This window comes from Rhagoletis zephyria, unplaced genomic scaffold (genome assembly GCF_001687245.7).
Source record: "Rhagoletis zephyria isolate East Lansing unplaced genomic scaffold, Rhagoletis_zephyria_1.1 Rzeph_scaffold_00976, whole genome shotgun sequence".
Taxonomy (NCBI): domain Eukaryota; kingdom Metazoa; phylum Arthropoda; class Insecta; order Diptera; family Tephritidae; genus Rhagoletis; species Rhagoletis zephyria.
The window spans coordinates 13,935-39,931 of NW_016158060.1; the positions used below are offsets into that span (position 1 = coordinate 13,935).

General features: G+C 35.5%; 2 protein-coding genes across 5 annotated transcripts; one reads left to right on the forward strand and one right to left on the reverse strand.

Annotated features, from left to right (window-relative positions):
• Positions 1-14,146: 14,146 nt before the first annotated feature.
• Positions 14,147-15,576, reverse strand: LOC108362283 (uncharacterized). Its single transcript, XM_017615209.1, has 3 exons — positions 14,986-15,576; positions 14,806-14,929; positions 14,147-14,745 (listed from the first exon to the last, which is right to left on the reverse strand). Exons 1-3 carry the CDS (start codon positions 15,574-15,576, stop codon positions 14,147-14,149), a joined length of 1,314 nt encoding a protein of 437 aa, XP_017470698.1.
• A 3,311-nt stretch (positions 15,577-18,887) lies between these two features.
• On the forward strand, positions 18,888-25,411 carry boss (G protein coupled receptor bride of sevenless). 4 transcript variants are annotated; one of them, XM_017615207.1, is made up of 6 exons: positions 18,888-19,122; positions 22,066-22,152; positions 22,224-22,649; positions 22,897-23,346; positions 23,445-24,907; positions 24,981-25,388. In XM_017615207.1, exons 2-6 carry the CDS (start codon positions 22,134-22,136, stop codon positions 25,236-25,238), a joined length of 2,616 nt encoding a protein of 871 aa, XP_017470696.1. In that variant the 5' UTR covers positions 18,888-19,122; positions 22,066-22,133; the 3' UTR covers positions 25,239-25,388. The 4 variants fall into 4 exon arrangements, with proteins under 4 accessions (XP_017470696.1, XP_017470695.1, XP_017470694.1 ...); XM_017615206.1 differs by having other exon boundaries at positions 19,051-19,122; positions 22,202-22,649; positions 24,981-25,411; XM_017615205.1 differs by having other exon boundaries at positions 19,069-19,127; positions 22,202-22,649.
• Positions 25,412-25,997: the final 586 nt, after the last annotated feature.

The following is a 25,997-nucleotide window of genomic DNA, read 5'->3' on the forward strand; positions in this document are numbered from 1 at the left end:
AAATAGAACCAAACAGCTCACAAAACATTAAGGAACAATCACTAGATATCACTTTATGGATGTTGCACACACTTCAGTGTCATAAGACTTGCGCCTATATATATGCATAATTATTTACTATGTATATTTCAGTGTCGGATTTAAACAGATGCATATATCTAAAAAACACCCCTGCAAATATGGCTTAGCGTGTATAGGCATTTTTCTTGTTAATCACTATCCAATATTAATTAGTTTAGATGGGACCTGAAAAATGCTTATTTACATTTAAGTTAAGAACGGTGAGTTAAAATATGTTTTCGACCCAAAAACTTCCACTCTTGTTACGTCAATCTTTCGGGCAAACTTTGAACAATTCTCGGTATGGAGTGCTATTTAATATAGAGAATACATATCTACATACATATCGCACACCGTCTTCAAAAGAGTCACAACTCAAAATTTTGCATTTTTGAAATTATGCGCTAAAAGTGTACAATGTGCTTTTATTTACCCTTCAGCCAAAGGTGGAGCAAATTTTTGTTATAATTTGTAAAAGAAAAAACTTAAGGCAAAGTCGCCCCTGACCATATGAATATCATGTGCTAAGAAATAGTGTTTCGCGTTTTCCGACAAACGTATTATTCTGAGTTGTGACTCTTTTGGAGACGGTGTGCGATATGTGTGTACTTACATATATGCGTATCATGGTTCCTCAAAACCTCGCAACTGATATTGCGGCCAACAATGAAATTTGCTCTTCGGAAGCTTCTAACATCAAGCCTTATCCATTCATACCTATTTAAATATCGATATTTAGATATGAAAGGTAGAGATAATTCGGAATAAAAGGGAGAACCGTTTCGAAATAGCTAGGGAACTCTGGCTATAACAAGATGAAAACACTAGATCTCCAGTTGTCGCCTAGAGATATACCCAGGTATAGCGGCTATAAAGCATAAACCCCTTGGAAGACACATACATACAAACAAAACTAGCAGATATATCAGGATCTACTATAGGTGATTTCGGAAAATTCGTCAGGGAATCAAGATGGTTTGATCGAGAAATCCAAACATTCGTAGATAATTAGCATACCTACGAAATTTCGTTAAAATGGCGCAAAGCGTATCGAATGTAGAAGGTTACTATGAAATAGTACAGCCAACCAACCAGCTGTCTCCTCTAAAATTTCTAAAATTTTTGTAACCTCAAATACGAGATGTGCATTATCTAGATACACAGTTTTGTACTTTAAACGACCATTCTTCTACTGGGAAGTAAATACGTATGTATATGATTGGGGTTGGTTAACAACAGCAGCAGAACAAAGTCGCGTTGGCGTCAGGTGCATTTGGTTACATATTCGAAAGCCCTGATTGCTGTCTCTTCTGTTGCAACAAAGCTAAAATCAGCGACGACATTGACAACACATCCACAATAAAAGTTGGCGTCGTTAAAGATATTATTATTTGGTGCGGGATACTAACCTATTGTTGAGGGAAAATGAGAGTAAACAAACAACGAAAAGTGTATAACTTGTGCAAATACTTTTTAGGTGACGCTGGGATGTCAAAATACTCATATATACATACATACATATGTATTTACGTCATGTACCTAGATGTGAACGAAGCCGACCTACATATGTATGTACCCTGGATCTCGGAATAGACTTAGAGCACACCACAAACTAGACTGCAAGTGATTGTTAGTAGTCCATAGTTTGGTCCAAGAACATGTAAAATTCTATTTACATTTAACATTGAATTTCNTACTCATATATACATACATACATATGTATTTACGTCATGTACCTAGATGTGAACGAAGCCGACCTACATATGTATGTACCCTGGATCTCGGAATAGACTTAGAGCACACCACAAACTAGACTGCAAGTGATTGTTAGTAGTCCATAGTTTGGTCCAAGAACATGTAAAATTCTATTTACATTTAACATTGAATTTCCTAGGCTCGGACCAATTGTCCACTTCTGCATTACATTAGGGGTATTCTCTGAGTCTTGCAAAGCCCTTGCATGGTGCACAAATTGCACGGATTGCACGGTTAAAACCGGTTTTCGTATGGGACAGCTTTGCAAACCGTGCAATCCGTACACCGTGCAAGGGCTTTGCAAGACTCAGAGAATACCCCTATTATAACAAATTCCAGGGGGGAAAAAAATAAAACTTGCGCCATCTGCGATTTGAACCGGGGTTCTCAGATTTTCTAAGCGGATACTCTCTCTACATGCCAACGCCGCACATGAAAATTCGTTGACTAAGTGCCTAAATACCAGTAAATCGTTAATCATACTTAACTAACTAATTTTAGAACAAAACTTATACCATATGCATTACATTCGGTCCACTTTTAGTACAGTTCACCTGTTTTACGTAAAACATTGCTTTAAATTTTTGGATTATCTTTGGTCTAGATACAAAACTACTATACCTACGACTATATTTTTCGAGCAACTGAACCAATCTTTTCTTCAGGGTATATAGTATGCAGAAAAGCCAAACGTTTCTAAATCTTTTATGTTCAGCGAGTTGAAGACCGCTATTAAAAATATATCGATGGTCCGCTGCAATAACGACAAAAGTCAAAATTAAAAAAAAAAAATAAAAGCTTATACTACCGTTAAGTGGTCAAGGCTCTAAACCTTGTCTAATCCCTACTACTTTTTTAGTAAAGATTAGACATAGATTTTGACACAACCTTATCTTCTTTATCCCTTCCTCTACTGACTATATTCCAGACCAAAATCAGACAGATCTGTAGTTGATCTAGCGGCGCATATACTCCACTGAAGACCTGTTCTGGTCTAATACATACTGCCGAATATTTTAATAAATTCTCTTAATTCAAGTCCAACCCTGTTTTGATTGATTCCCATTTTGTAATACGTAATTCATTTAATCTATTAGTAATTTGGTGGCAACCCTCTTCAAATGCCTGAAAAAATCTGATTGTCCTAACTAAAGATTTATTAAAACACCTTCGTTTGGCAATTTATCTTGTCTCTAATTTAATTAGATTCCGCTTTTCAAACACATGGTAAACTTTTTCAAAACATTTTCAAATTACAACCTTCTACAGCTTCTATTGTCTGAAGCCTATATTTTGGTATCTATTTTAGATAAATTATTTCCGTAATTCAGGTCGAATTTGACTTTTTAAACAAATCATATAGCAACCCTTTAACATGCAGCTTAGAAACGAACCGTTTTCCATTGATCCCAATATTGTATTAATTCACTTAACTTATACAATAATTTGAATTTAACTTTTTAAGCAGGTGGCAGCCCTTAAAAGTACTTCCGGACTACAACCTTCTTAAATCGCTTTCGTTATCCTCTCACCAGTACTCTTTCGCACATACATACTTCCACGCTCAAGGCATGCGGTATGGAAAATTCTGATTGTTTGGTCCGTGCCACGCCTATTGCGCTAAGTAAGTCCGTGAGTGTGGAATTGATTTTATATATCTCCGTACCAAGTACAAATATTTCCAGAGGAATGCAGTATGAAAAAGTTAGCTTATATGGGAAGTGCCACAGCCCCTTGTCTAATCGAGATCAAGGCTATCCTATATTTTAGGTTGAACTAAATGACACCAGCGTACAATAGGTAATGGGGATCGGTTCAGTAGATTAAGGGTGAAATTACAGTTGTAAATTTCGTTTGATTAAAATTTACTTGTTTCACATTCATATTCAGCGGATAATTTTGCTTTAGAAATGATGGCCAAGTGGCAGAGGTCAGAAACGTTTTTAATTTCTGTAAACTTTCAAAATTTTTTTATCGAGAAACTACAGGCATATCCTATACGTACATACATACATTAGTGATATTTGTCCGTATGAATAAAAACTAAACATTATGTCTTTCTTAAAATTTCATACCGTTTACTTCAATTTTGTTGGATTAAATCGAGTAAAAGTCTGAAATTTTAAAGCAATTGCTTATTTTTTAACCGACTTCCAAAAAAAGGAGGTTATCAGTTCGTCGGAATATTTTTTATTTTTTATTATTTTTTTTATGTATGTTACCGCATAACTTTGCACCACGTCCACCGATTTCAATTATTTCATTTTGCAACGGAAAGGTAGTGTAGTTTAGATCCGATCATTGGATCATGAAATATATAGATATGTATATATTTTTTTTAAGTCGGTTTTTTTTTTGCTAAAAATTATTTGTTTTAAATAGATACTGCCCATTGCATTTGACGTATGCGAGATGTCGTCCGCCAAGCGACGATATGCACATACATACATACGTATGGATGTGTTTGGATAATAGATAGATTTGTTGAACTATTTATTTATTTGCGCTCGCAGTTTTAGAGCCATTAGAAGTGTTAAAGCAAATGAATAGTGCAAAGTAATGACTAACCAAGATTAAAATCGACTCAAAAAAAAAGATGCATAACCGAGAACGTACCCACTAGGGAGAGAAACTAGTTTAAATATAAATGTTTAAGCAGTTTTTTACCCACCACAACTCATTGAAAATCTGACTTTCTTCCTTGAAACGAACTCTTTACCTCAACATGGCGATGTCCTAGGAAGCAGTCAACTATCCGACTCTGCATTTGATTTCAACTTTAAGCACTTCAAAGTCGGTATGTTCCTTTTGCAGATGTCTTTTCAACCAATTTAAAATTACTTAGTATTAATTGCTGAAACAGTTAGGTAATCGCCCAAAGTTAGATGATTTTTCAACAAATATTGGAGAAAGTATTTGCAAAGATATCAAAAGTGTAGGCATTTGGTTTATCTCGAGGAGGCTGCAAGGTGATTATACACCAATTTGAAGTTAGTTGCTAACTAAGCAGAAATAAATTACTTTTTCTGAGGTACTTGGTCGAGCCATGTGGTAATGGGTATTTAAACATTTTGTATATACAAACGTATGTATGTATGTATCTACATATGTACGCTCATACACATGCATCTCCATACTTATATATGTACATATGTACATACATATTAGGGTGACTTTTTTTAAGCAGCGCTTAAATTTTTAATTAGTTTTAGTGGGCTACGATACACTTTGCTACCAGCGAATGTAAACACGAGAATTCGGTTGCAATAATATAAAACCCATACAAATGTTTCGTTCTCGGAACGGGGCAAAAATTCAATATCTAAGATTCTGATGAAAATCTTAAAGGATGTAAATGGAAATATCAAGGCCCCTTTGGACGTCTTTTGAATACGATAGTTGTAAATAAAAACACAGATTTTATTGTCCGCGTATTCTTTTTTTAGTTTAGGATACTTTTATAAATTTGTTAGAAAATTGAATTGTTAAGCAAATTTGAGGCTTTTTAATCCGATTTTTTTTTAATATGCAGTAGCTCATGCAATTTTAGTATATTAAAGTGCAAGTTTGAAGTTACTAGGACATACCGTAGATTTTGGGCAATTATTAGTGAGCATTTTCTTCCACAGTTTTTAATGTCCGCGTATTCTTTTTTTAGTTTAGGATACTTTTATAAATTTGTTAGAAAATTGAATTGTTAAGCAAATTTGAGGCTTTTTAATCCGATTTTTTTTTAATATGCAGTAGCTCATGCAATTTTAGTATATTAAAGTGCAAGTTTGAAGTAACGAGGACATACCGTAGATTTTGGGCAATTATTAGTGAGCATTTTCTTCCACAGAAAATATGTTTGACAAATTTTTTGTATGCAGAAAATGAGCAACACCTTCCACAAAGAAAATTGCCAAAAATCAATAATTAAAATTTGCACTTGTTGAATTTTGCAAATTTTTGTGCAAGGTTTGAAATTTTGATTACATGGTTTTTGTTAGATAAAAAGTTGCACTTGCATGAAGACATAATAAATATGCGAAAGGGGAAATAACTAAAGAATGCTAAAATGTCCCTTCCCTAGTTTTATATTCGCCATTGTACATATGCAGATACTGCTTAAATGATTGGACAGGTGTCTACTACTGTGAATAAAGTAAAATAGTAATTCTGGTAGGTGGCGCAGGAGTGGAGATATCTCCAAAAAAAAGAGGTTATTTACTTGGTCCTATTTGATTTCAATTCAAACTGTAGTTTAGCTGAATGAGCATAAATATTTGGATACCTACCAAAACCAATTCGGTAGCTACTAGCTCTTGAGGTATCTCTAAAACTCCTTTGTACATTCCGATGTGATTCCAATTCAGAAGGTATTAGTATTTTGGTTACTTGAATAACAAATACAAAAAAGTTGCATTTTCAGTCAGTGTGTTATAAACTTGAAAAACAAAAGTCACCCTAATAACCATGAATGTGTACAACCATACGTACGTACATTTGTTTGTATTCAAATATACATGCATGTAAATTAAATGCAACATTAAGACTCGAGACAATCTGTAGACGATATTTCATAGATAGAGCTTTTTGATAAATGCTATAACTAATTTATTTAATTTTAAATACATGTCTGGTAACGTCTGCATATGTCCATACATATGTATGCATAGATGTAAATGAATATGCATGCATTTTCTTATACTAGTGGCTCATCAACTTGCTACCAAGTTGTATCATACATTAGGGTGATCCAAAAATTCACGTCGGAATTTTAGTTCTCTCACACCCTCGGACTATCAAAAAATATACCAAATTTTTTTAATCAAAAAGTGAATAGAGGTCGCTCAAAGCGCTCAAACTTTCCCATCGTTTTCTATGTGGGGGCAAAAAAAACTATTTTTTGTAGAAATGGTATAGAAACCTTGAAAATTAATATTTTTCAATCGGCAAACTCGGTTTCTCTTCAGGAGATTTCAAAAAATAATACCCAAGTGTTTATTTGAAATGTTTTTAATATAAATGATCTTTTGTGGGTCCTCCCCGCGTTTTTTTTTTTTTGTTTTTTTGGGGATCCACAAAAATAGTTATTATTTAAAAATTGTTAAATAAATAGTTGGGTGTTATTCCCTGACGTCCTTTGAAGAGAAAGAGTTTGCGGATTGAGAAATATAGACTTTCAATGAGTTCAAAATACGTGGAAAAGGTTTAGTGCTGTGAGCGACATCTAAATTTTCTTTGTTTTTAATAAAAAATAGGGCTCCGACTTTACTTTCTATGAACAACCCTAATGTGAATACAGTATTGGAGATATCTGTAGCATCCCCATTTAAAAGTGATATTGTTTGCCACTTATGTTTAATTATTTATTTTTAAGAATTTTTAATTAAAATACAGTTTATATTCTAACAAAACTTGTATAAACCAAAGTTTAAAACTTCTTAAAAGACTACAAAAAATGCAGCAAATTTCAAACCTTTTTCTCAGAGGTTCCTAAAGTTTTTCGAGTACACAGTTTTATAGCCCAAGCAATTTTAGTCTGAAATGTGCAAGCTTCAAGTGGCTAAATATTACCGTTGGTTTTTTAGATTTTTTTTTTGTCGCATTCGATTCCATATTACGAAAAACACAGTTTATTTTTAAAAATATGAAGGAAACCCGCTACACCTTCGGCGAAAAAGTTTCTAAAAAAATTCACAGTGATTTTTAGCCACTTCTGCACTTCTGAGAAAAAAGAGTTAGAAATTTGGGTGAAAATTTGTTGCATTTTTTGTAGTCTTTTAAAAATTCTTAAACTTTGGTTTATATAAGTTTTGTTAGAGAATAAACTGTATTTCAATTTAAAGTTCCTAAAATTAAATAACACTGTACATCACTTGGCTGGGTATTGGACAAAACCAACTGTTTTACGAGATTGAATCATAATTAAAAAAGTAATGTCTCCGTTATTCGAAGTTAGCCTCCGAAATCGAGATGTGGTACTTCGAAGTTCCAAATTGGGTCTTTAGTAAAAAATTATTTTTAATGATTGTATGTAAACAACTAAAAAGTTAAAAATATAGTCGTGGCCGGCTTTGCTCTTATTTAAACGGTATGTAACTTTTTTTGTGCAAATTATATTACAGGTTATAGGTCAGAAATGAGATCAAAATTTTTTTTGAAGATCTGGTTTTTGACCCCTTATAGCTCGTGTAATATAAGTTTGTACAAAAAAAGGAGACATACCCTTTAAACAAGAGCAAAAGGCGGACCACATCTATTTTTTTTTTACTTTTTTAGTAGTTTACATCCAATCATTAAAAATAAAAATTTGTTAGCAAAGCCCGATTTCGAACTTCGAAGGCCCATATCTCGATTTCGGAGGCTAACTTCGAAGAACGGAGAAATTATTTCTTTACTTGAGAGTCAATCGCTTCCAAAAAAAAAAAAAACTGGTCTAGTACAATACCCAGGAAGAAATGTGATTTTGCCGTATAGTGTAAATAAACACGAGTGGCAAACAATATCAATTTGAAATGGGTGTGCTATTGTATTGGCCAGTACTGTACATATGTATGTATTCACATCTCTTTACAGGTGTTGTACGCGAGCATAACTCTGAACTGAAGTTGAGACTTATGTAGCCCTCTCACCGTTTTTCTTATCACTGCTTGTTTATAAAAACTGGTGTACCCAGTTTTTAAGCTGCATATTTTTGTAACTGCTGCTTGCTGCGTCTTATATTTAGTTAGTAGGTAGTGGACACTTCAAGTACTTTGCACTCAATACATTATGATGCGCCCGCTGCCGCTTTCGAGCGCAGTTTCACGGTAAGCGCCAACTTATCATTATTCTGACAGTAAATACCGTAGACACCGTCCCACCATACTAATCAGTGAAACCATTATCCACTGTCAACTGCACACGTTGCAATGTTTTATGAATTGCAATTGATCGGTTATTTATATACATAAATATTTTGTAATTCCGTTTGTACAAAAACGATTAGCAGTTAACTTATTCGTGTTGATTTCCGCTGTTTAATCTCAAATCAATTGATTACATTGCCAACACACTGTAACTGCGGTTCAATTTCAACCTAGTCCGTCTCAAGGCGCGCCTTAAAACTTACGGAAGACAGAACACGAACTACGTAGATACCCGTATATACGAGCAAATGGACGCTTAACACAGTGCACGAACGGAGCATGTTGCTCTTACGAATGACGACAGTAGACTAACAAATCACTGCGTTGCTTTTGATGATGCTGGCAATGAAGCTATTAAAGCACAACACACATTTTCGGTTTCGCTGATTCCAAACATGTTGCTGCTGTCCTTTCGAAGAGAGCACTTCAAACGGCAGCAATGGAAAAAAAACTTTCACTTACTGTGCAAAAAGAGAAAATAACGCAACGCTTTTGGCGCGAAATGATGTGATAAGCGATATCAATAGACCATTGACAATTTCTAGTGTATTTATTGATCGACCATTTACATTGATTACGCGATGTTAGTTACCAGGTACATATTTATACTTGGTGCTTAATTGTGCGCACACTTGCAATAACGAAATAACAGAGATCAAGTGAATTTAGCCACTGTAATTATGATGACATATGTAGATATAGCTAGGGTATCTGAATATGTACGACCTCTAAATTGCATAGATCAACGTTCGATCCCTGGTCAGAGCATCCAAAAAGAAAAGCTATTTCTAGTAGCAGTCGCTACTACTCCAAAGAGTTACCAAAAAGATAAACAAATGTTCTAGAATACCCAAATTATCGCAGTTGTTACGATTATCAACGCCAATGCTTTTTAGCAGAGGTCGAATCTCGTCAAAGACAATTGAAAAAGCCTTACAACTTGCCAAAATCTAGTTAAGAGTTTTTCGAATTCTCACCCGCCCTATATATAAAATCGCATCAAATTTCGACACAATCAGTATCGTATGTACTGACAGAGGTTTAGGGGTACATATCTACATATGTAGCTCAATAACAAAGTTCAATGTAATTTGTGAACCACCCTAAGTACCAACGTACGCTATATTTATGTATGTGTGCATGAGTCGGAACTAATTTCCCAGTGGGAATTAGGAGCACGTAATAATACCTTATTAGCAACTTACTCTTCACCTGGCAGTCATTACCATTTCCCTGCCGAACGTCCCTTACTTTTACAAAGGCATGGCCGCCTTATGTAAGTAGGAATTTAGAATGTACATTTGCTATCAAACATACTTCTGAGTCGCTTTACAAAGTAAGTTACGTGTAATACAGAGCAGTCGCTCGGAGTAGTTCGGTGCTTGGAAATAACTTCGGCTGCACGTTATTTTGCAACTGACAACGTAATGTGTCGCCGGAGGTGTTCATTTTGTGCTTTACTAGTAGATTACGCTGGTCATGATGACAATTTTGGTACTAAAAACTGAAAGAAAACATGGCTTACCTCGTAAGGTGCTTACCTATTTTCCCAGTGGGTTATAGAAGTCGTATTTTATTATTTTCTTTAAAATGCTAAAAATATTGTAAAGCGGAAAATTTATATAAATTACGTTCAGAAAATTGAAAAAAATTTCTCCTATCAAAACTTTTTTAATCAGTTTACACCTCTCAATAAAAAAAATGCTCGCATATTTATTGCTTTAAGAAAGTGTACTGCAAAAGCAAAATACTTTTTCAAGCTACAGTAGCAATGAAAAATATTTCTTCAAATTTGTCTTGAAAGCTTTATACTTAGCTGTTAACACGTTTTTAAAACAGGACAGAGAGCTTTTGTGGAAGCCATTTCGTGCTCATGCGCGTCATTGAAACGAATGCTCTTTCAGTGCCCAAGGAGGTTTGTTAGATGTTAAGTTAACGATGCAAAGAGAAAATATGCGAACCGGCTTAAGCTCAGAGACCGGCCGGCAAGTGTTTCCTTCCTGAAAATTGTAGTTGCCACAGTGAAAGTATTTTAATATTGACCATTATTTCAATGTCCAGTGAAAGCTAAGTATTTTCTACTGTATTTGGTTCTTTGCGAGGAAAATGGAAAGGAAGACTGAAGCCGGAAAATTTTAGTGAAAACTATTTTACAAACGCAGCTAGAAATATGGTAAATAATTGGGCAAAAAGTGCGATAGCGATTCAAAAATTGTTGTTAACTGGTTACAGAATCTCCCCCATGGTATGAAGTCGTAAGGACCGGTTACTCAATGTCCGGAGGTAGAAGTTTCGGTTAAATGAAACAACTGCTTTATCGTTTATATGTTATATGCGTGATGTCGATAATGACGTTTAACTGGGAGGTAGTGATGACCAGAATGTTATAAGCATGTCGATAAAGAGGCTTAACTTGGGATTAGTGTTAACTAGAGATGGACGTTTTCGACATCATCCAGTAAGTACTTGCAGCGAGAGCGTATAAAAATAAAAAAATATACCTTGGAGTTAAATAGTTCACCCATATTTTATTTTCACTAATTTTGTTAAATGAAATCATCCTTTTAAACACTTTGTTTACATTTGAATGTGAAACATAACCTTATTTTTATCATCTGCGAGAATTTGCAACTCTCTCGGATTGTTAGGTTCTCGAATTCGCTCTCTATTGCAAATTTTTGAATGCATTTCCATTAGAAACTTGCAAGTACTGGTAACAGAATCTCCCCCAGGTGTAGTAATAAGATCGAGAAGAAAGATTTGACGCTATATTATTTGAAAATTTGAATAATCTACAGACAATAAAGCGAGACTGCTATTTTATTACTTCACCTGTTTATAACTCATGATTTAATAACTAAATGATTGCTCACTAGTGACATTCCAGTTTTTACACTCCATTAACTTCCTTACAGAAGTTTTGCACACACACACGAACCCACACACAATGCCATGCGAAGGGATTTGACAAGAGGGAGCGAGAAAACTGTCTTCTGAGCAAATCTTTTATTATTGAATCATGTTTATAACTTCCCTATGCGACCTATTTTAAATTTTTTTTAAGTTACAAAATACTTGAATAGAGCCTCATAATACCAAAAGTAAAGAAAAAATATTCAAAAATTTTTTTGGGTAGCTATTAGGGCTGCCTCAAATTTGTGCAATATATTGTACAAAAGTCCGCAAAGGATTAAAAGCCCTCAAGAAAACTCAATAAATATTTCATTAAATTTGACGGAAGAAAACTTGTATTTCATTTAAAATGAAATTATTTATGCACAAACTAATTGATTTTTATGCAGATATGTTGGAATGAATATTTTATACCTTTTTAAGTATCTTTACTTAAGATTTGCATTAAAAATTTTAAATTTTCTCCATGAGAAGACAATTATATAAAAAAGTTTTGAAAAATTTTAGATAAAATTACAATATATATTGTACAAGACACTTACAACCTTTCAGTGTAAATGTACAATATACTGTAAATTTTTTTTTAGCACTCGGGAAAAATATTTTAATTCATGGTAGTTTAATTTTAACATTTTTATATGATGAAATGCTTTTTATATTTCCATACGATGTGAATTTATTGGCGATTTTACTTGACTTTCACGTATTTTTTGTACCGTAAATTGCCACAACTGCGTGTCACTGGAATTTTATAAAATGGTCTATTTTTAAATTAAGTTCTAAAAATATTTTTGAAACCTTTTCGATTTTCAAATTAACGTAAACTATTCGGGGCATTCCAAAACTTCATAAAATTTAATTTGTTTTCAAAAATACTAATAAGAGCACGGTTCCAATGTTACAAAAAATTTAATGTACATACTATATATTGTACAAATGCAGGGAAAGGGTTAAGGCGACAAACCCCTAAAAATGGGCGTGGGAATTGTAGGATAAAGTTTGCAAAACGCAGATTTTATTGCGGATTTCGGCAGAATATCGCTTTGATAACAACACTTGTTCCAGAACTTGTTCAATAAGAGAATATTCTAGAAATGGGCGTGGCTATATTAAAACCAAAGTTTAAAAATGTAGACTTTTTTGTGGATTTCGCCAGAATATCTTGACCATCTTATATATGGAAATGTTTAGCCCGTTTCTTAGGTTTAAAATTACGTTAAGATGAAGTTTGTACGATCAGCAGAACCCGAGATACATATAAACTTTAACAGATCATATCTCCGAATAAAAAAAGAATAAAAAAATCCTCGAACACGTTTTAGCTTATTTAATGTATAGAACCCATACAAAAATTTGAAGCCAATCGAAATGTGACACCAAATTTGGTGTCCGATATGAAAAAAGAATGTCTCATATGATTAAGCGAGCGATATTTGCGCATATGATAAGTATACATATATCTCTAGTTTTCCGAACATGAAATTTATAATGGAACTAATTTCTATGCTTAATTTTTTCGTCAAAGTAAATATTTTTGATACGATTGCAGACAATCCGTGCTTAATCGGTTTCGGTCGTTCGGGGCCTCACTTGATCTTTTCTCCGTGGGTGTTCGTGCTCATTTTTGAGCGCATGCGCAGTATTCACCGAAAGATTCCATATTGTACCCGGGTATTTGTTAAGTGAACAACTAATTTTCATAAAAGTAACATTAAATAAACTAAAGAAAAATACCCAAAACTTGCTAATGTGTCGCGTCCCAGTTTATATTTGGGTCACTGTATATTTGCTTAAAAAATCATTGAAATCGGCCCAATATTTTAAGACTTTTCGGATTAAAAAAAAATTGTAACACAGTTCGATATGCAAATTTTTTCCGAGATAAGGCAATTAATTTCTATTAGATTCTGGGTCGCTAAATTTGTAAAAATAGAAACTTATATACATATTTAAATCTAAGAAAATAATTAAAATAGCAAAATCGGCTAAAAACGGCCAATTTTTTTTTGGTAAAGCGGCTAACAAATCGGTTGCCGGCTAAACCGAATTTTCTCCAGCTGTTTGCTATCGCAACCGGCTAAATCTAGCCGGAAAATGACCAAACTGGCAACACTGCCTCTAGTATGCGTCTCATGTAAGTATATATTGAAACCCCCAGAGACAAACAAATATTTACTTAAAATCGTTTATCTCTAAAGACCAAAAGTAATTTCAGAAATTTTACTAGAAGTGCAAAAAATCAGCTTTAGTTTATTCCATAAAAGAATAAAACCAAGAAAGCAAATACAAAATACATTTTGGTTAAAAAATTCCAATTCTTTAAGAAAAAAATAACCGATAATGAGCACAATTTGGAGCAAGACTTAAAATGTTTATAATACATATTTACTTTTCAGTGAGGCACTCTCTCACAGTGTTCAATATTCACATAAAATTTATTATAATTTGTTTTTAGATTGCTTCGATCTTCTATTTAGCTCTTCCTTTTAATGTTTTAATATGTATGTATGTATACCTTCGCCTTAGGCGTCTCCGCCTCCGTTGCCGCCACGTGCTGTACTGCCACTACGCATTGTCGTACCGCCATACTTGCTGTGGTGCAAGTGTTCGTCGCTGCGCGGCGTCATGCCATCTGAGCTCATTTGAAATTCATCGTCATCCTCATCGAAGACGGGCTTGCTGATTTTCATGGCTTCTTCCAAGCGGTAGCTGTTGCTTTTGGGCAATGGTTGATCGTCGCATTTTAGTTCACTCATTTGCATTTGAGTGCAGAAGCGTTGAATGTGCTCCAGCACTTCCCGCATTCCAATCTCGGATGACTTTTGACCAATGCTGCGCTCTTCAGAAGAGGTCTTGTGGGGCTCCGAGGGCGACGATTTTATAGTGCTGCGGCAGGAACAGGAATTTTGTGCCTTTTCACATTCATTGATCGATGTACTTGGCTTCGATCCGCTACAATGTTTCTGGGGTTGCGCTGCAGGTGGATTTGGTGCAGCAGTTGGTTGAGTCCCTGACGTGGATGCCAGCATCGTATGGTGTTGGTAGAACATCTTGTCATATTCCGACTTCATGCAAAGATACCTAAAGTGTCGCGAATTCTCCTCGCCATAGTGGACAACCTCTATGGAGTAGATGAAACAAACACATCAAAATTGTACAGAAACTTTCAAATGTCGCTTACTGTTATTAATATCAGTTTGAAGTTTGTTCAGCAAGGCATTGGTGGATTTCAGTTCAGCTGAAAAGCGATCGACCTTTGCCGATAGTTCACGAAAATTCCGATTAAGTAAATCTGAGATAGATTTCTAAGAGGGAAACATTGAAAACTATGTAGTATTTTAGTTGTGCGGCGAACTCTTACCCCAATAGCGTTTTCCACGGTTTGGCGTATGAGTTCAAAAAACTCCTCAGTGTCATCGTCCTTATCATCGTCGTGATTTCTTGCGTGATGATGATGGTGATGATTGGCATGTTCTTTTTGACCACTACTATCGGCAAAGTTCACATAGTTCTTATTGTCGAACAAGTTTGGCACATTGTACACCGCCGATGTTGCACCATAGCTGTTCTTCTCCGGTCGCGTGGTTTTAGCTTTTGCAGCACTGCTATGATCTTTCTTGATATCATCCAGATTCAGTGCTTTCTCCTCCTTGCCGAAATACTTGTCTGGCTTCGTACTGCTGCTACCGGGGCGCGCGCTCTTTCGTCGGCCAGTCGTCATGCTGCTGGCTCCCATTGGGGCACCGTTTGCATTCAGATTAGCTGCGTTGGCGGACGCCGCTTGACAGTTGGTATTGTATGGCGTGTTCGAAGTGATAATGTAAGCTCCGTATTCTCCGCGGTCTCGCGAATTCTTTAGTATGCTATTGTTTACTTGAGATTTCATTGAATTCGCTTCGAATTTTGACGCATATAGTTCCTCGATGGACTTTCGTGGCCGTTGTCGTACCATTTTGCTAAGATAATCGAGTGCTAGCGATAGTGGGGTTTAAGTCGTATGGTTCTAGTCCTTACCGACTCTCCGGCTGAGACGGCACTTGAGCAGACACGTTGCAGAGATGATTTGGTAGGAAATGGTACCTTATAAATAAATAAGGGCGGAAAAAAATATTGAGACTTTTTTAAAAAGTGTTTTTTTTTTTTTTAATTTTTGACGAAAATGTCAATTTGTGTTTCATTGAATTGTGCCCGAAAAATTTAATACACTGAGGTGGAGAACTCAAAGTGCGTAACTCAAAGCGAATTAATATAAAGTGATAGCAGGAGTACAAAAACAAAAATTTACATGTATTTTGTTTTTGCTTCGGCGCATAAACTGTCAAAATCTGTAAGAGTGTGTGTAGAAATTCAAACAAAAATTTTTCAATTTGATATCAGAAGCCGTGCTGCGAAACACATACACAAACTCAGCTGACCTAGTAACACCACCTTATATAAATTCGCCTTGGCGTAACTTTTGTTAAAAAAAAGTTTGATACAAAGACACGGCATGCTTGACCATCTTGCGTTTAATGCTTAATACGAAATTCTGCAAATTGGGATTGATAACACCCTACACAAAACATATGTACATATTTGATGCGTATTATTTTGGAAATCTTGTATTTCTGTACATTACCATTATATGGGAGGTAGGCGTGGTTATTGCTCGATTTCAAAAAATTGCAAGGTAGGCAATATCGGCCTACACGCGCAATCGATCGAAGAAGTTAGTTGGTAGGCATATTGAAAATTGTTAAGTTCAGTCTATTTTTGGGCGGTGCATTGAGCACACAATAAGTCTACTTTTATAACATAAATTTAGTGGTGCATTGAGCACACGAGAATAAAAAAAACTTTTATAACGTTGTGAAATCGTTGTTTGAATTTGATCTCCAGTGAACGGTTGGTTCCCGGCAACTTAAATTTTTTAATTCACCTCGATCACTGAGACTTAACTTATATGTATTTCATTTTTTATTTTAATAGGCCATCGTCAAATTTTAGTAATTCTTCCTTGAAGGAAACAGAGGAAAAGAAAGTTGCACTCACCCACTAGTAAAATACAACATTTTGACATTCAAGCACCATTCACAGCTGTTGAAACAAAACCACCTTATATGAATTCGCCTTGGACTTAGAGATATAAAACATACACACACATCATAAATTTACAATGGCTTTGTGCAATTGTGGCAATTCCAGACGCATATAATTTCATCACAAATTTTTAAATCCTACGCAAAGTGATGATCAAGATTATATTCCCCATTGAAAAATAGATGCTGCATAGACTGACAATTTTTTACACTAATTTGAAGGAATAAAACTTTTATTTCATTATTAAATTATTAATGAAATTATTTATGCACAAACTATTTGATTTTAATGCAGATATGTTGGAATGGATATTTTATAGCTTTTTAAGTATCTTTGGTTAAGATTTGCATTAAAAAATATAAAATTTTCTCCATGAGAAGAGAATTATATAAAGAAATTTTGAAAAATTTCAGATAAAATTACAATATATAATACAAATGACCCGTTTTAATAAACCTTCCCGGTTTTTCTGCCTTCAGTAGATCAAGAAATCAAAAGCCTACCCTTTGCTGCAGCAACAGCGCACAGTCATTTCAAAAATTGCCTGTTCAACTGCAACCTTTGCGGACACTTGTACAATACTTACGACCTTTCCGTGTAAATGTACAATATATTCTACCTTTTTTTTGAGAACTCGGGAAAAATATTTTAATTCATGATAGTTTAATTTTAGCATTTTTATATGATGAAACGCTTTAGATATTTCCATACGATGTGCTTTTATTGGCGATTTTACTTGACTTTCACGTATTTTTTGTACAGTAAATTACCACAACTTGCGTGTCACGGAATTTTATAAAATGGTCTATGTTTAAATTAAATTCTAAAAACATTTTTGAAACGTTTTTGATTTTGAAATTCACGTAAACTATTCGGGACATTCTAAAACTCCATAAACTGCATTTTTTTATTCATTCTGAAAGTTTGGAATAAACTTTTTTGTTTACTTATTCTTTAGAACGTTCCTGATAATATGTTAACGTATGTATGTATATTTCAAACGCATTCTATTTATTCTGGCTGTGGCATGGGATTATCTGGAATGTATAAAGAAACGCAGCCAAAGTTTAATTTGTTTTCAGAAATATTAATAAGATTTTTTATAGCCCGCTTCCAATGTTACAAAAAATTAAATGCAGGAAAAGGGCTAAACAATAGGTACGAATCATTAGTTATGATATCCCCTTCAAATTGTATAGTAGGTAAATGAGTTTTTCAGGATGCTAAAGTTGGTCGACCTTTATAATTTCGATAGTCTTCGATTAAGACATAGCCCAATATTCGCGTTGTTGGCAAGCTTGATATTCAAATACATACAGAATTTACAAGCCATATTGTGAACTATGTTAATACCCAGTGGGAATTAGGAGCACGTAATAATACCTTATTAGCAACTTACTCTTCACCTGGCAGTCATTACCATTTCCCTGCCGAACGTCCCTTACTTTTACAAAGGCATGGCCGCCTTATGTAAGTAGGAATTTAGAATGTACATTTGCTATCAAACATACTTCTGAGTCGCTTTACAAAGTAAGTTACGTGTAATGCAGAGCAGTCGCTCGGAGTAGTTCGGTGCTTGGAAATAACTTCGGCTGCACGTTATTTTGCAACTGACAACGTAATGTGTCGCCGGAGGTGTTCATTTTGTGCTTTACTAGTAGATTACGCTGGTCATGATGACAATTTTGGTACTAAAAACTGAAAGAAAACATGGCTTACCTCGTAAGGTGCTTACCTATTTTCCCAGTGGGTATGTATACATATATGTATGTATGTATGTATGTATGAACATAACCATGGCGACGATTAACCAAGCCAAACACTGTCGACAGTCATCAAGGCAATGAAATTCTAAAGCAGTAAACATGAAGCCATCCAGAAACTAGCATTCGGCTACCAATATTCTGCAGGTTGGGTCAACAATAAGCCATATGTATCAGTTCGAGCGATGAATCCGCGCAAGTAACAGAAATAAAAATTGTCGTAATTCAACTGCGCGCATTTAGCAATTGTTATTTACCCTTTTTAGCGTTTNCTAGCATTCGGCTACCAATATTCTGCAGGTTGGGTCAACAATAAGCCATATGTATCAGTTCGAGTGATGAATCCGCGCAAGTAACAGAAATAAAAATTGTCGTAATTCAACTGCGCGCATTTAGCAATTGTTATTTACCTTTTTAGCGTTTTTTTTTTTTGTCGAACGACCTTACAAAGGGTAAGGGAGCATGCGCTGTAACCTGTGGCCACTTTTTATTTGAGCTTAAACCTGCTGAAGCGTAAAGTCCGACTCACTCAAATAATACAATTGGTTGGTAAATAAAGTGTAGAATGACAGTGAAAGACAACGGTAAAACAGTTAAAATTCTACTGCCGCTCAAATAGTACCTGTGCATAGAGATCCGGCTCATTTGATAAAGTGGTAAGGTAACTAACTACATAGCAAATGCATAAAAACCGTCAAAAGTAATGTTCATTTGTGCACACAAAACGGGCATCAGATTAAAATTAAAACAGTCTGAATTTTATTTATTAAAATTTTTTTTTTTTTATCTGATTTGCATATAACTGTAAACGGCGGCCAAGCAAAATTATTGGCAGTATTGGCATAGAAACAGTGCTTCGAGGGCTAATACCATGACAAACACATTGACAACATACAACTGAAATGGATTTATCTATTGATTTTTAGATTTAACCAGGGACAAGTGCCCTACAAAAGAAGACAAATGTGAAAAATTACAATGAAGAATGTGTAGAAAAAGAAAAAAAAAACCTAACCACTGTTTTAACTGAAGCTATTAGTAGCAAGTAAACATGTACATATGTATGTATGTACATATGCATCTACATACGCTAAAATGTTACCAGCCAATTTTATGCTTAATTGAGCACCTCAAAAAAGCACGTTCGTCAAACATGTACAATGTACAGAATAATGTAAGCAGTAAATACATTTGTATGTATGTATGTATGCCCAAGTACATACAATGCATGTATGTACGTACATAAGTGTGTGCCAGCAGAAATTATGACAATGTGCAGTTAAAAATATTTAAAAATGTAACTCAATACAATTTTAAAAACGTATAAGGTGGTGGTAGAAAACAAAGTGGATAGATACGAGTACTTAATAACTAAAAACACTAGTGGGTCATTAAGTGCAAATATGTATATCCACTTCTGTAGGAAACAATAAAAACATGTACATATGTATACGTAATGTGAAAATTTTCTGGAAAATTGAATTGGAATTATTTATTCGTTTTAAGACTGTCACAGCGTTTGCCAAATAACACAATTGGGTGGTTCACAAAGTGTCGTACGTGTTGTATTGTCGTATGTTGTAAAGTTTTTAACGGCTAAATAAATGTTTAGAGGACTTGAAATCACCACCAACTATTTTTTAACGGTGTGAAATTTCATAATAAAACTTTTATGTTAGCTTGCGAATTCCTTAAATATAGTCTTAGCCGTTTAAAGTTTATGACATACAATAGTACGACAGTATACAACACCTTGTGAACTCCCTAAATGAGATAAAATAATAATAAAGGCATCCAAAATGCAACGCCATATAGACCAACCTGTGAGCCTATCAAGCAATGAACAAACAATTAAATTCTGCCGACAAAACTCTAAACGTTGTGCTTTACAAGTATACATTTTTTTATTTCTTCACTCATTTTCCCCAATCAATATTTATTTATATTATGGTGGTATATTCATAGTCAAAATAAAGTCGACTTTAAAGATAGTTAAGGCTTGTTGACATCATTTTCGATAGAATATCAGTGAAAAAAATTACAACTAACTTTAGAAATTACTTTTTCCGTCTACAACTTACGTTGTCCGTCTTACAACTGATTGTTTAGATATGAGATTTTTCATTACAACTCCTTCATTTATGCAGCTAGAAGCAAGAAAGAGTGAAAATGATTACGATCGGGTCACTATAACCTATAGCGTCCATACAACTGATTANGCTCCCAAAGAACTAATTTCAAATGCAGTAATCTGTTAAAGTAAAATTTTCTGATGTTCAAGAAAGGTATGAAGACAGCACTGCTTTAAGTTAATTTCTATTTTAAGAATTTTAACTTTAATGCGGGCTCGTTCTTATTTGTTTTTCGTATTTTTATGGCCGAGTAATAAATCATATCCAAGCTCAAAAAATTGTTGATTATGATAAAAACTTATTAATTACACTGGCCAACAAAATTACATTTTTTCTTCTGATTCTAAATATATGTACCCTAATTTCTTTTCTAGCAGCTCTTGTTTACGAGTTATAGCTTTCACTTTTGTAAAACCACCACACATGATGGCTGACTATTGTTGGGACATTCAGAACAGCTCTCTGGCTACAACTTCTAAAATATAAAAATAGTACATTTAGACTTTGTGCAAAACTCAGAAAAATTCAATAAATTTTCATGCAAATTTGCAACTTTTTAATCATATTTTTTAGAATTTTTTCGAGTATGTAATTTTGTAGTCAAATAAATTTTATAATGATAAAGTTTGAAGTAGCTAGGAATTACCATTGATTTTTGGCATTCTTTTCACGCAATTTCTTATATACAAAAAAAAGTTCGAAAATACGAAAAAATGCGAAATACCATTTGTCATAATTCCAAACTAGAGCTGATACAGACATTTCATGCACAGAGTTTAAATGGTCATTATAAATTAGGGTAGTATCATGTAACATAACCTAATCATCAGAAACGCTGTTGTGCGATGTTATTATTTATTTCTATTATTGTTATGAATATTTTTTCCGTTTTCTTCATAATGCTTACTTACGCTGTCTGGTTAACAGCAAATATGTACCTTAAAATGTGCACAACATTGCATGAATGTTCATATGAATGTACATAGATATATTCCAGTGTCTCCTTGCCTTTACTATTCGAATTGCTGTAGGTCTAATGCGATTACAGTGAATAGTAAATCTGCAAAATACGTATACTAAAACGCATACATGTGTATGTTCGTTTAAACATCTGCATGCGTATATACTAAAACGCATACATGTGTATGTTCGTTTAAACATCTGCATGCGTACATATGTATTCGAAAATAGGAAATAAAAATAACCTTCCTGTACATATGTAAATGCCACCATAAACAATGTATATTTACATACATTTGTACATACAGACACACTTAATGGCGGGCGCTATGCAGAAATAGGCAAACCAAAGAATGAGGAAACAAAACTTGCAGATTAACCAGCACAATTTGCATAATTCAGTTAGTGGTGCCCCAGATCTAAGATAGAATGAACGTTATTATTACAGAATACTCTTGCTATGACCTCAATATCTAACCTGATTCGCAAACATAATTATCTATCCAGGTATCAAGCAGACACATTTTCAACCAGGAAGCGTTACAAATGAGGTAGAAGTTCCCAAATAAAAAAGTATGGCAGCAAGAAAAAATGGTGAGCAATATTCTCTACATACACTAAAAAAAAACTTAATTGCCTTCAGGTAAATCCATACATCTTTTCAGTTTTATTATGGCCTCTTGTGTTGGCCTCAACATTTTGCTTAAATTCAATTGGTGTTTGCGCGCAAGGATCTACCCTTAAAACGGGCCTACTTAAAATTACTAAACCAACGCCGAGAACCCTGTATAATGGTTACGCAACTAGAGTTGCAACAGCGGCAACAAGCACCACACCGCCGCCGAGTTCGTCGACAACGGAGATCACTGATAGCAGTACATCGGCCACCATACCGGAGATTTGCATACATGGCTTGAGAGTAATGCCCACCGACATGGACCAGGCACAAAATGTGCGTCATGAACGGGACTTTGTCCACATTATTGAAGGCGATGCCATGCTCAGCATTCTGACAACAGACGTCGCCTCGGTGCTTTTTGTTGTGAACCGTATTAACCGAGCAAATCTGTTGGATGCAGATTTTGAAATTGGTGAGTCAAATTTACCATAGGCTGGCTGCTGAATTTTGCTGTACATAATATGAAACTCAAAAACCTTAAGACAAGCTGCCTATCCTGCCGTTAGCACACTCATTAACGAAATGTCAAACCAGTGCTGCCAGCAAAAGCATTGCTGTCGTGAAAGTAACATATGCAAGCATATTTAATTACGAATTTAATATAGAAGTTTCTTATATATATCTGATTATAGCTTCAGAAAATCCTTTAATATTTACAGGAGTCCGTGCTATCCTCATAGAAGATGAAACAATTGCCGAAAACTTACTCATGCAGGAGGTGCAGTATCTGCAGCAGTGCATAACTCACGCCATTGGCATATTTGTCGACCATGATGTATACAAGAGTTCAGAACAGATCATCAAAGATCTGGAGTACAATATTTGGCCCATACTCTCGCCACACGTATATCTCTTTCCCAAAGTTGCGCACTTATTACATCAAATGCCTTGGGGAGAAAGTATAGCTTCTGTGGAAATTCTCACTGAAAATCTGGCAACTTATAATGAGTTTATGGAGGCAATCCGGCATGAACAAATGTGCTTAATGCATTTCAAGAGCGACAAAAATGTCTACATCCTTTTCGGTAATAAGATGGCTCACCATTTTGAAGAAAATGGCACAATTTTCGCAGTTCCCACCGATCGCGCAGATCGTACGTTTATATCAGGTAAAACTCGCCAGAAACAAGGACTAAACTCCGTGTTTGAGAATTCAATAGCTCATACATAAAAAAGCGTCTATAGTATTGAATATTTTTCACTACAGATCTACCAGATAAATCATATATACTTATGGAGCGCGAAATAGATGCGGATGCGATTGACGGGAATTCTACCTTATCTACATTAGACGAAACATTTAAGGGCAAATCAGTTCAACCATCTCGAGTTTTCGCTTTTGCTCGTCCAATGCTGGAGCTGGTGCGTTGGCTTAAGGGCTCGTTGATGCGCAACTGTAAGCGGGAGCAAAACATTTTCATATTCGAGTCATGCTTCAATTTTCTCACGTTCATCGCCGACTGGCAAACGCCTGAGTATCGTCAGTACTACGAACCTGCAAAAATTCTAGAACTATTACACATGCATCGATTTGCTTCCCTAATGAACTTCCAAATGTATCAGAAAGTCAGTGAAAATGGTCACGGAACTGCAACCGTTTCGTCTGGCGAGGATCACATAGAACTGCGGGAGATTGCGTCCCAAAACTTTGTTACCAACATAACTACTTTCTATCATTACAACAGAGCGAACAGCACAAGTCTAGAGCTGAAACCGAAGTTCGGACAGGTCTTCAATTGCCAGTACAGTGCGGGGGAGAATGCAAGGTATCCGTTTTTATTCGATGGAGAATCAGTGATGTTCTGGCGTATTAAGCCCGACGCTTGGGTAGCCACCGGGATGACGGCCGCTATTCTCGGCTTAATAATAACCTTGGCCATATTGGTGTTCATAGTAGTGCGCATATCCTTGGGCGACGTGTTCGAAGGCAACCCGGTCACCTCGATTCTCTTATTGCTCTCTTTGATTTTACTATTCACATCGTTTGTGCCATTCTCTTTGGAGTACATTGGCGAACACCGTAACTCGCACGTGACTTTCGAAGATGCCGCCACACTGAACACCCTTTGCGCCGTGCGCGTTTTCATTATGACCCTCGTCTACTGCTTTACATTTTCGTTGCTGCTTTGCCGTGCCGTAATGCTAGCATCGATCGGCTCAGAGGGTGGATTTTTGTCCCATGTCAATGGCTACATTCAGGCAGTCATTTGCATTCTCAGTATCTTCGTGCAGTTGGGTATGTCCATACAGCTGCTTGTGATTATGCATGTCGCCACTGAGAGTATATCATGTGAGAATATGTACTATGGACACTGGCTGTGGGTTTTGGTCGCTTACGATTTCATCTTGCTGGTGGGAGTTGTCGCCCTGGTACCGTTCATATATCGCTCACAACGGAATTATCGGGAAGGAATCCTCATTGTTATTGGTGCAGTGCTGACTTTTCTCATTTGGATTGTTTGGATTGGAATGTCATTTTTCGGAGATGAGATACGTGATGCAGCTATTCCTTTGGGTCTTCAGGCCACCGGTTGGGCCATATTGGTGGGAGTGCTTATTCCGCGTACGTTTCTTATCGTGCGCGGTATTGAGCGCTCGGACATTGCTCAGGCGTTGCCATCGCTTACTTCGCTTGCCTTCGCGCAGAATAATCAGTACTCTTCCGAACAGGTAAATGCTGAGACAGAATGGGCTCTTTTGAAACTTCAACTACTGATACATGACCTGTGTTCTCTTTCCATAGAGCGTTTATGAGTGTGTTAATCCAGCTATGCGTAGTTGCTCGCAAGCAGAAATGGCCCAGTCTCCAAGTGAAATTCCTACACTTCCACTGCGCGGTGGTGGTCCACGACGTCAACAATTTTTTGCCAACCTGCGTCAGGCCAATGCCAACATAAATCCACAGAGACCTCCACCTCGTCCACAACGGGGAAGCCCCACGAGATCAGAGTGTTCATCTTTACCCGACTCACCCGAGAGCAGTAAAATAACTCGATTCTAGATGGGAAGGAATAAGTGAAAGGGAGAAATTTTATATTACTTTATTGTATTTTAACGGTCCATCATCTTTGTATCTAGTCATTGTCTTTTGAAGACTGTCATTTTTATTACTCATCAACTCGAGGCATATTATATACAAATGCATATTTTACCAAGTCAGTAATAAATCCTTACAAGTTTAAGTATATTTTGGGAAGAATAAATTATTTATTTGCAAAGTTCTACCAATATAATTAGCTTTAATATTTACAGAGAGAAAGAGAGATTCTATTGCGCGCACGTCCTTATAAAATGTAAAGAAAGCTGATTTCAAAACTTTTGTATACGAAGCTTGTTTCCAACAGCTTTTTAACGAAAGCTTTTTTTAAAATGCTTATACGCCAAAAAAGCTGCTTCTCTTTCGACACACACGTCGTATGTATGCAAATAGGAGTATATGCGTTTTGCATTAGTTCAGACAAATTATCATTGCATCCATCATTAAGTTTATTTATTTCCTTAAAATGGGAAACAATATTTATGTGCGCATTCAGCGGCTTTGAGAATAAACAACCGAATAAGTAAGTAGATACTAACACCACTATTCGGTGTAGAATCAAATGTAATCTGGCAGCACCTTTTTTAACTTCAATGAAGCTCTGTTGGGTTCAATGTTGTTTGACTCACTTCGTCCAGTTCAGTTTTTGACGTTAGCTCGAATAGTCTGGACATAACTTTATTTCGACGGCATTGCTTGTCTTTGCCTGTAAAAAATTTTCTA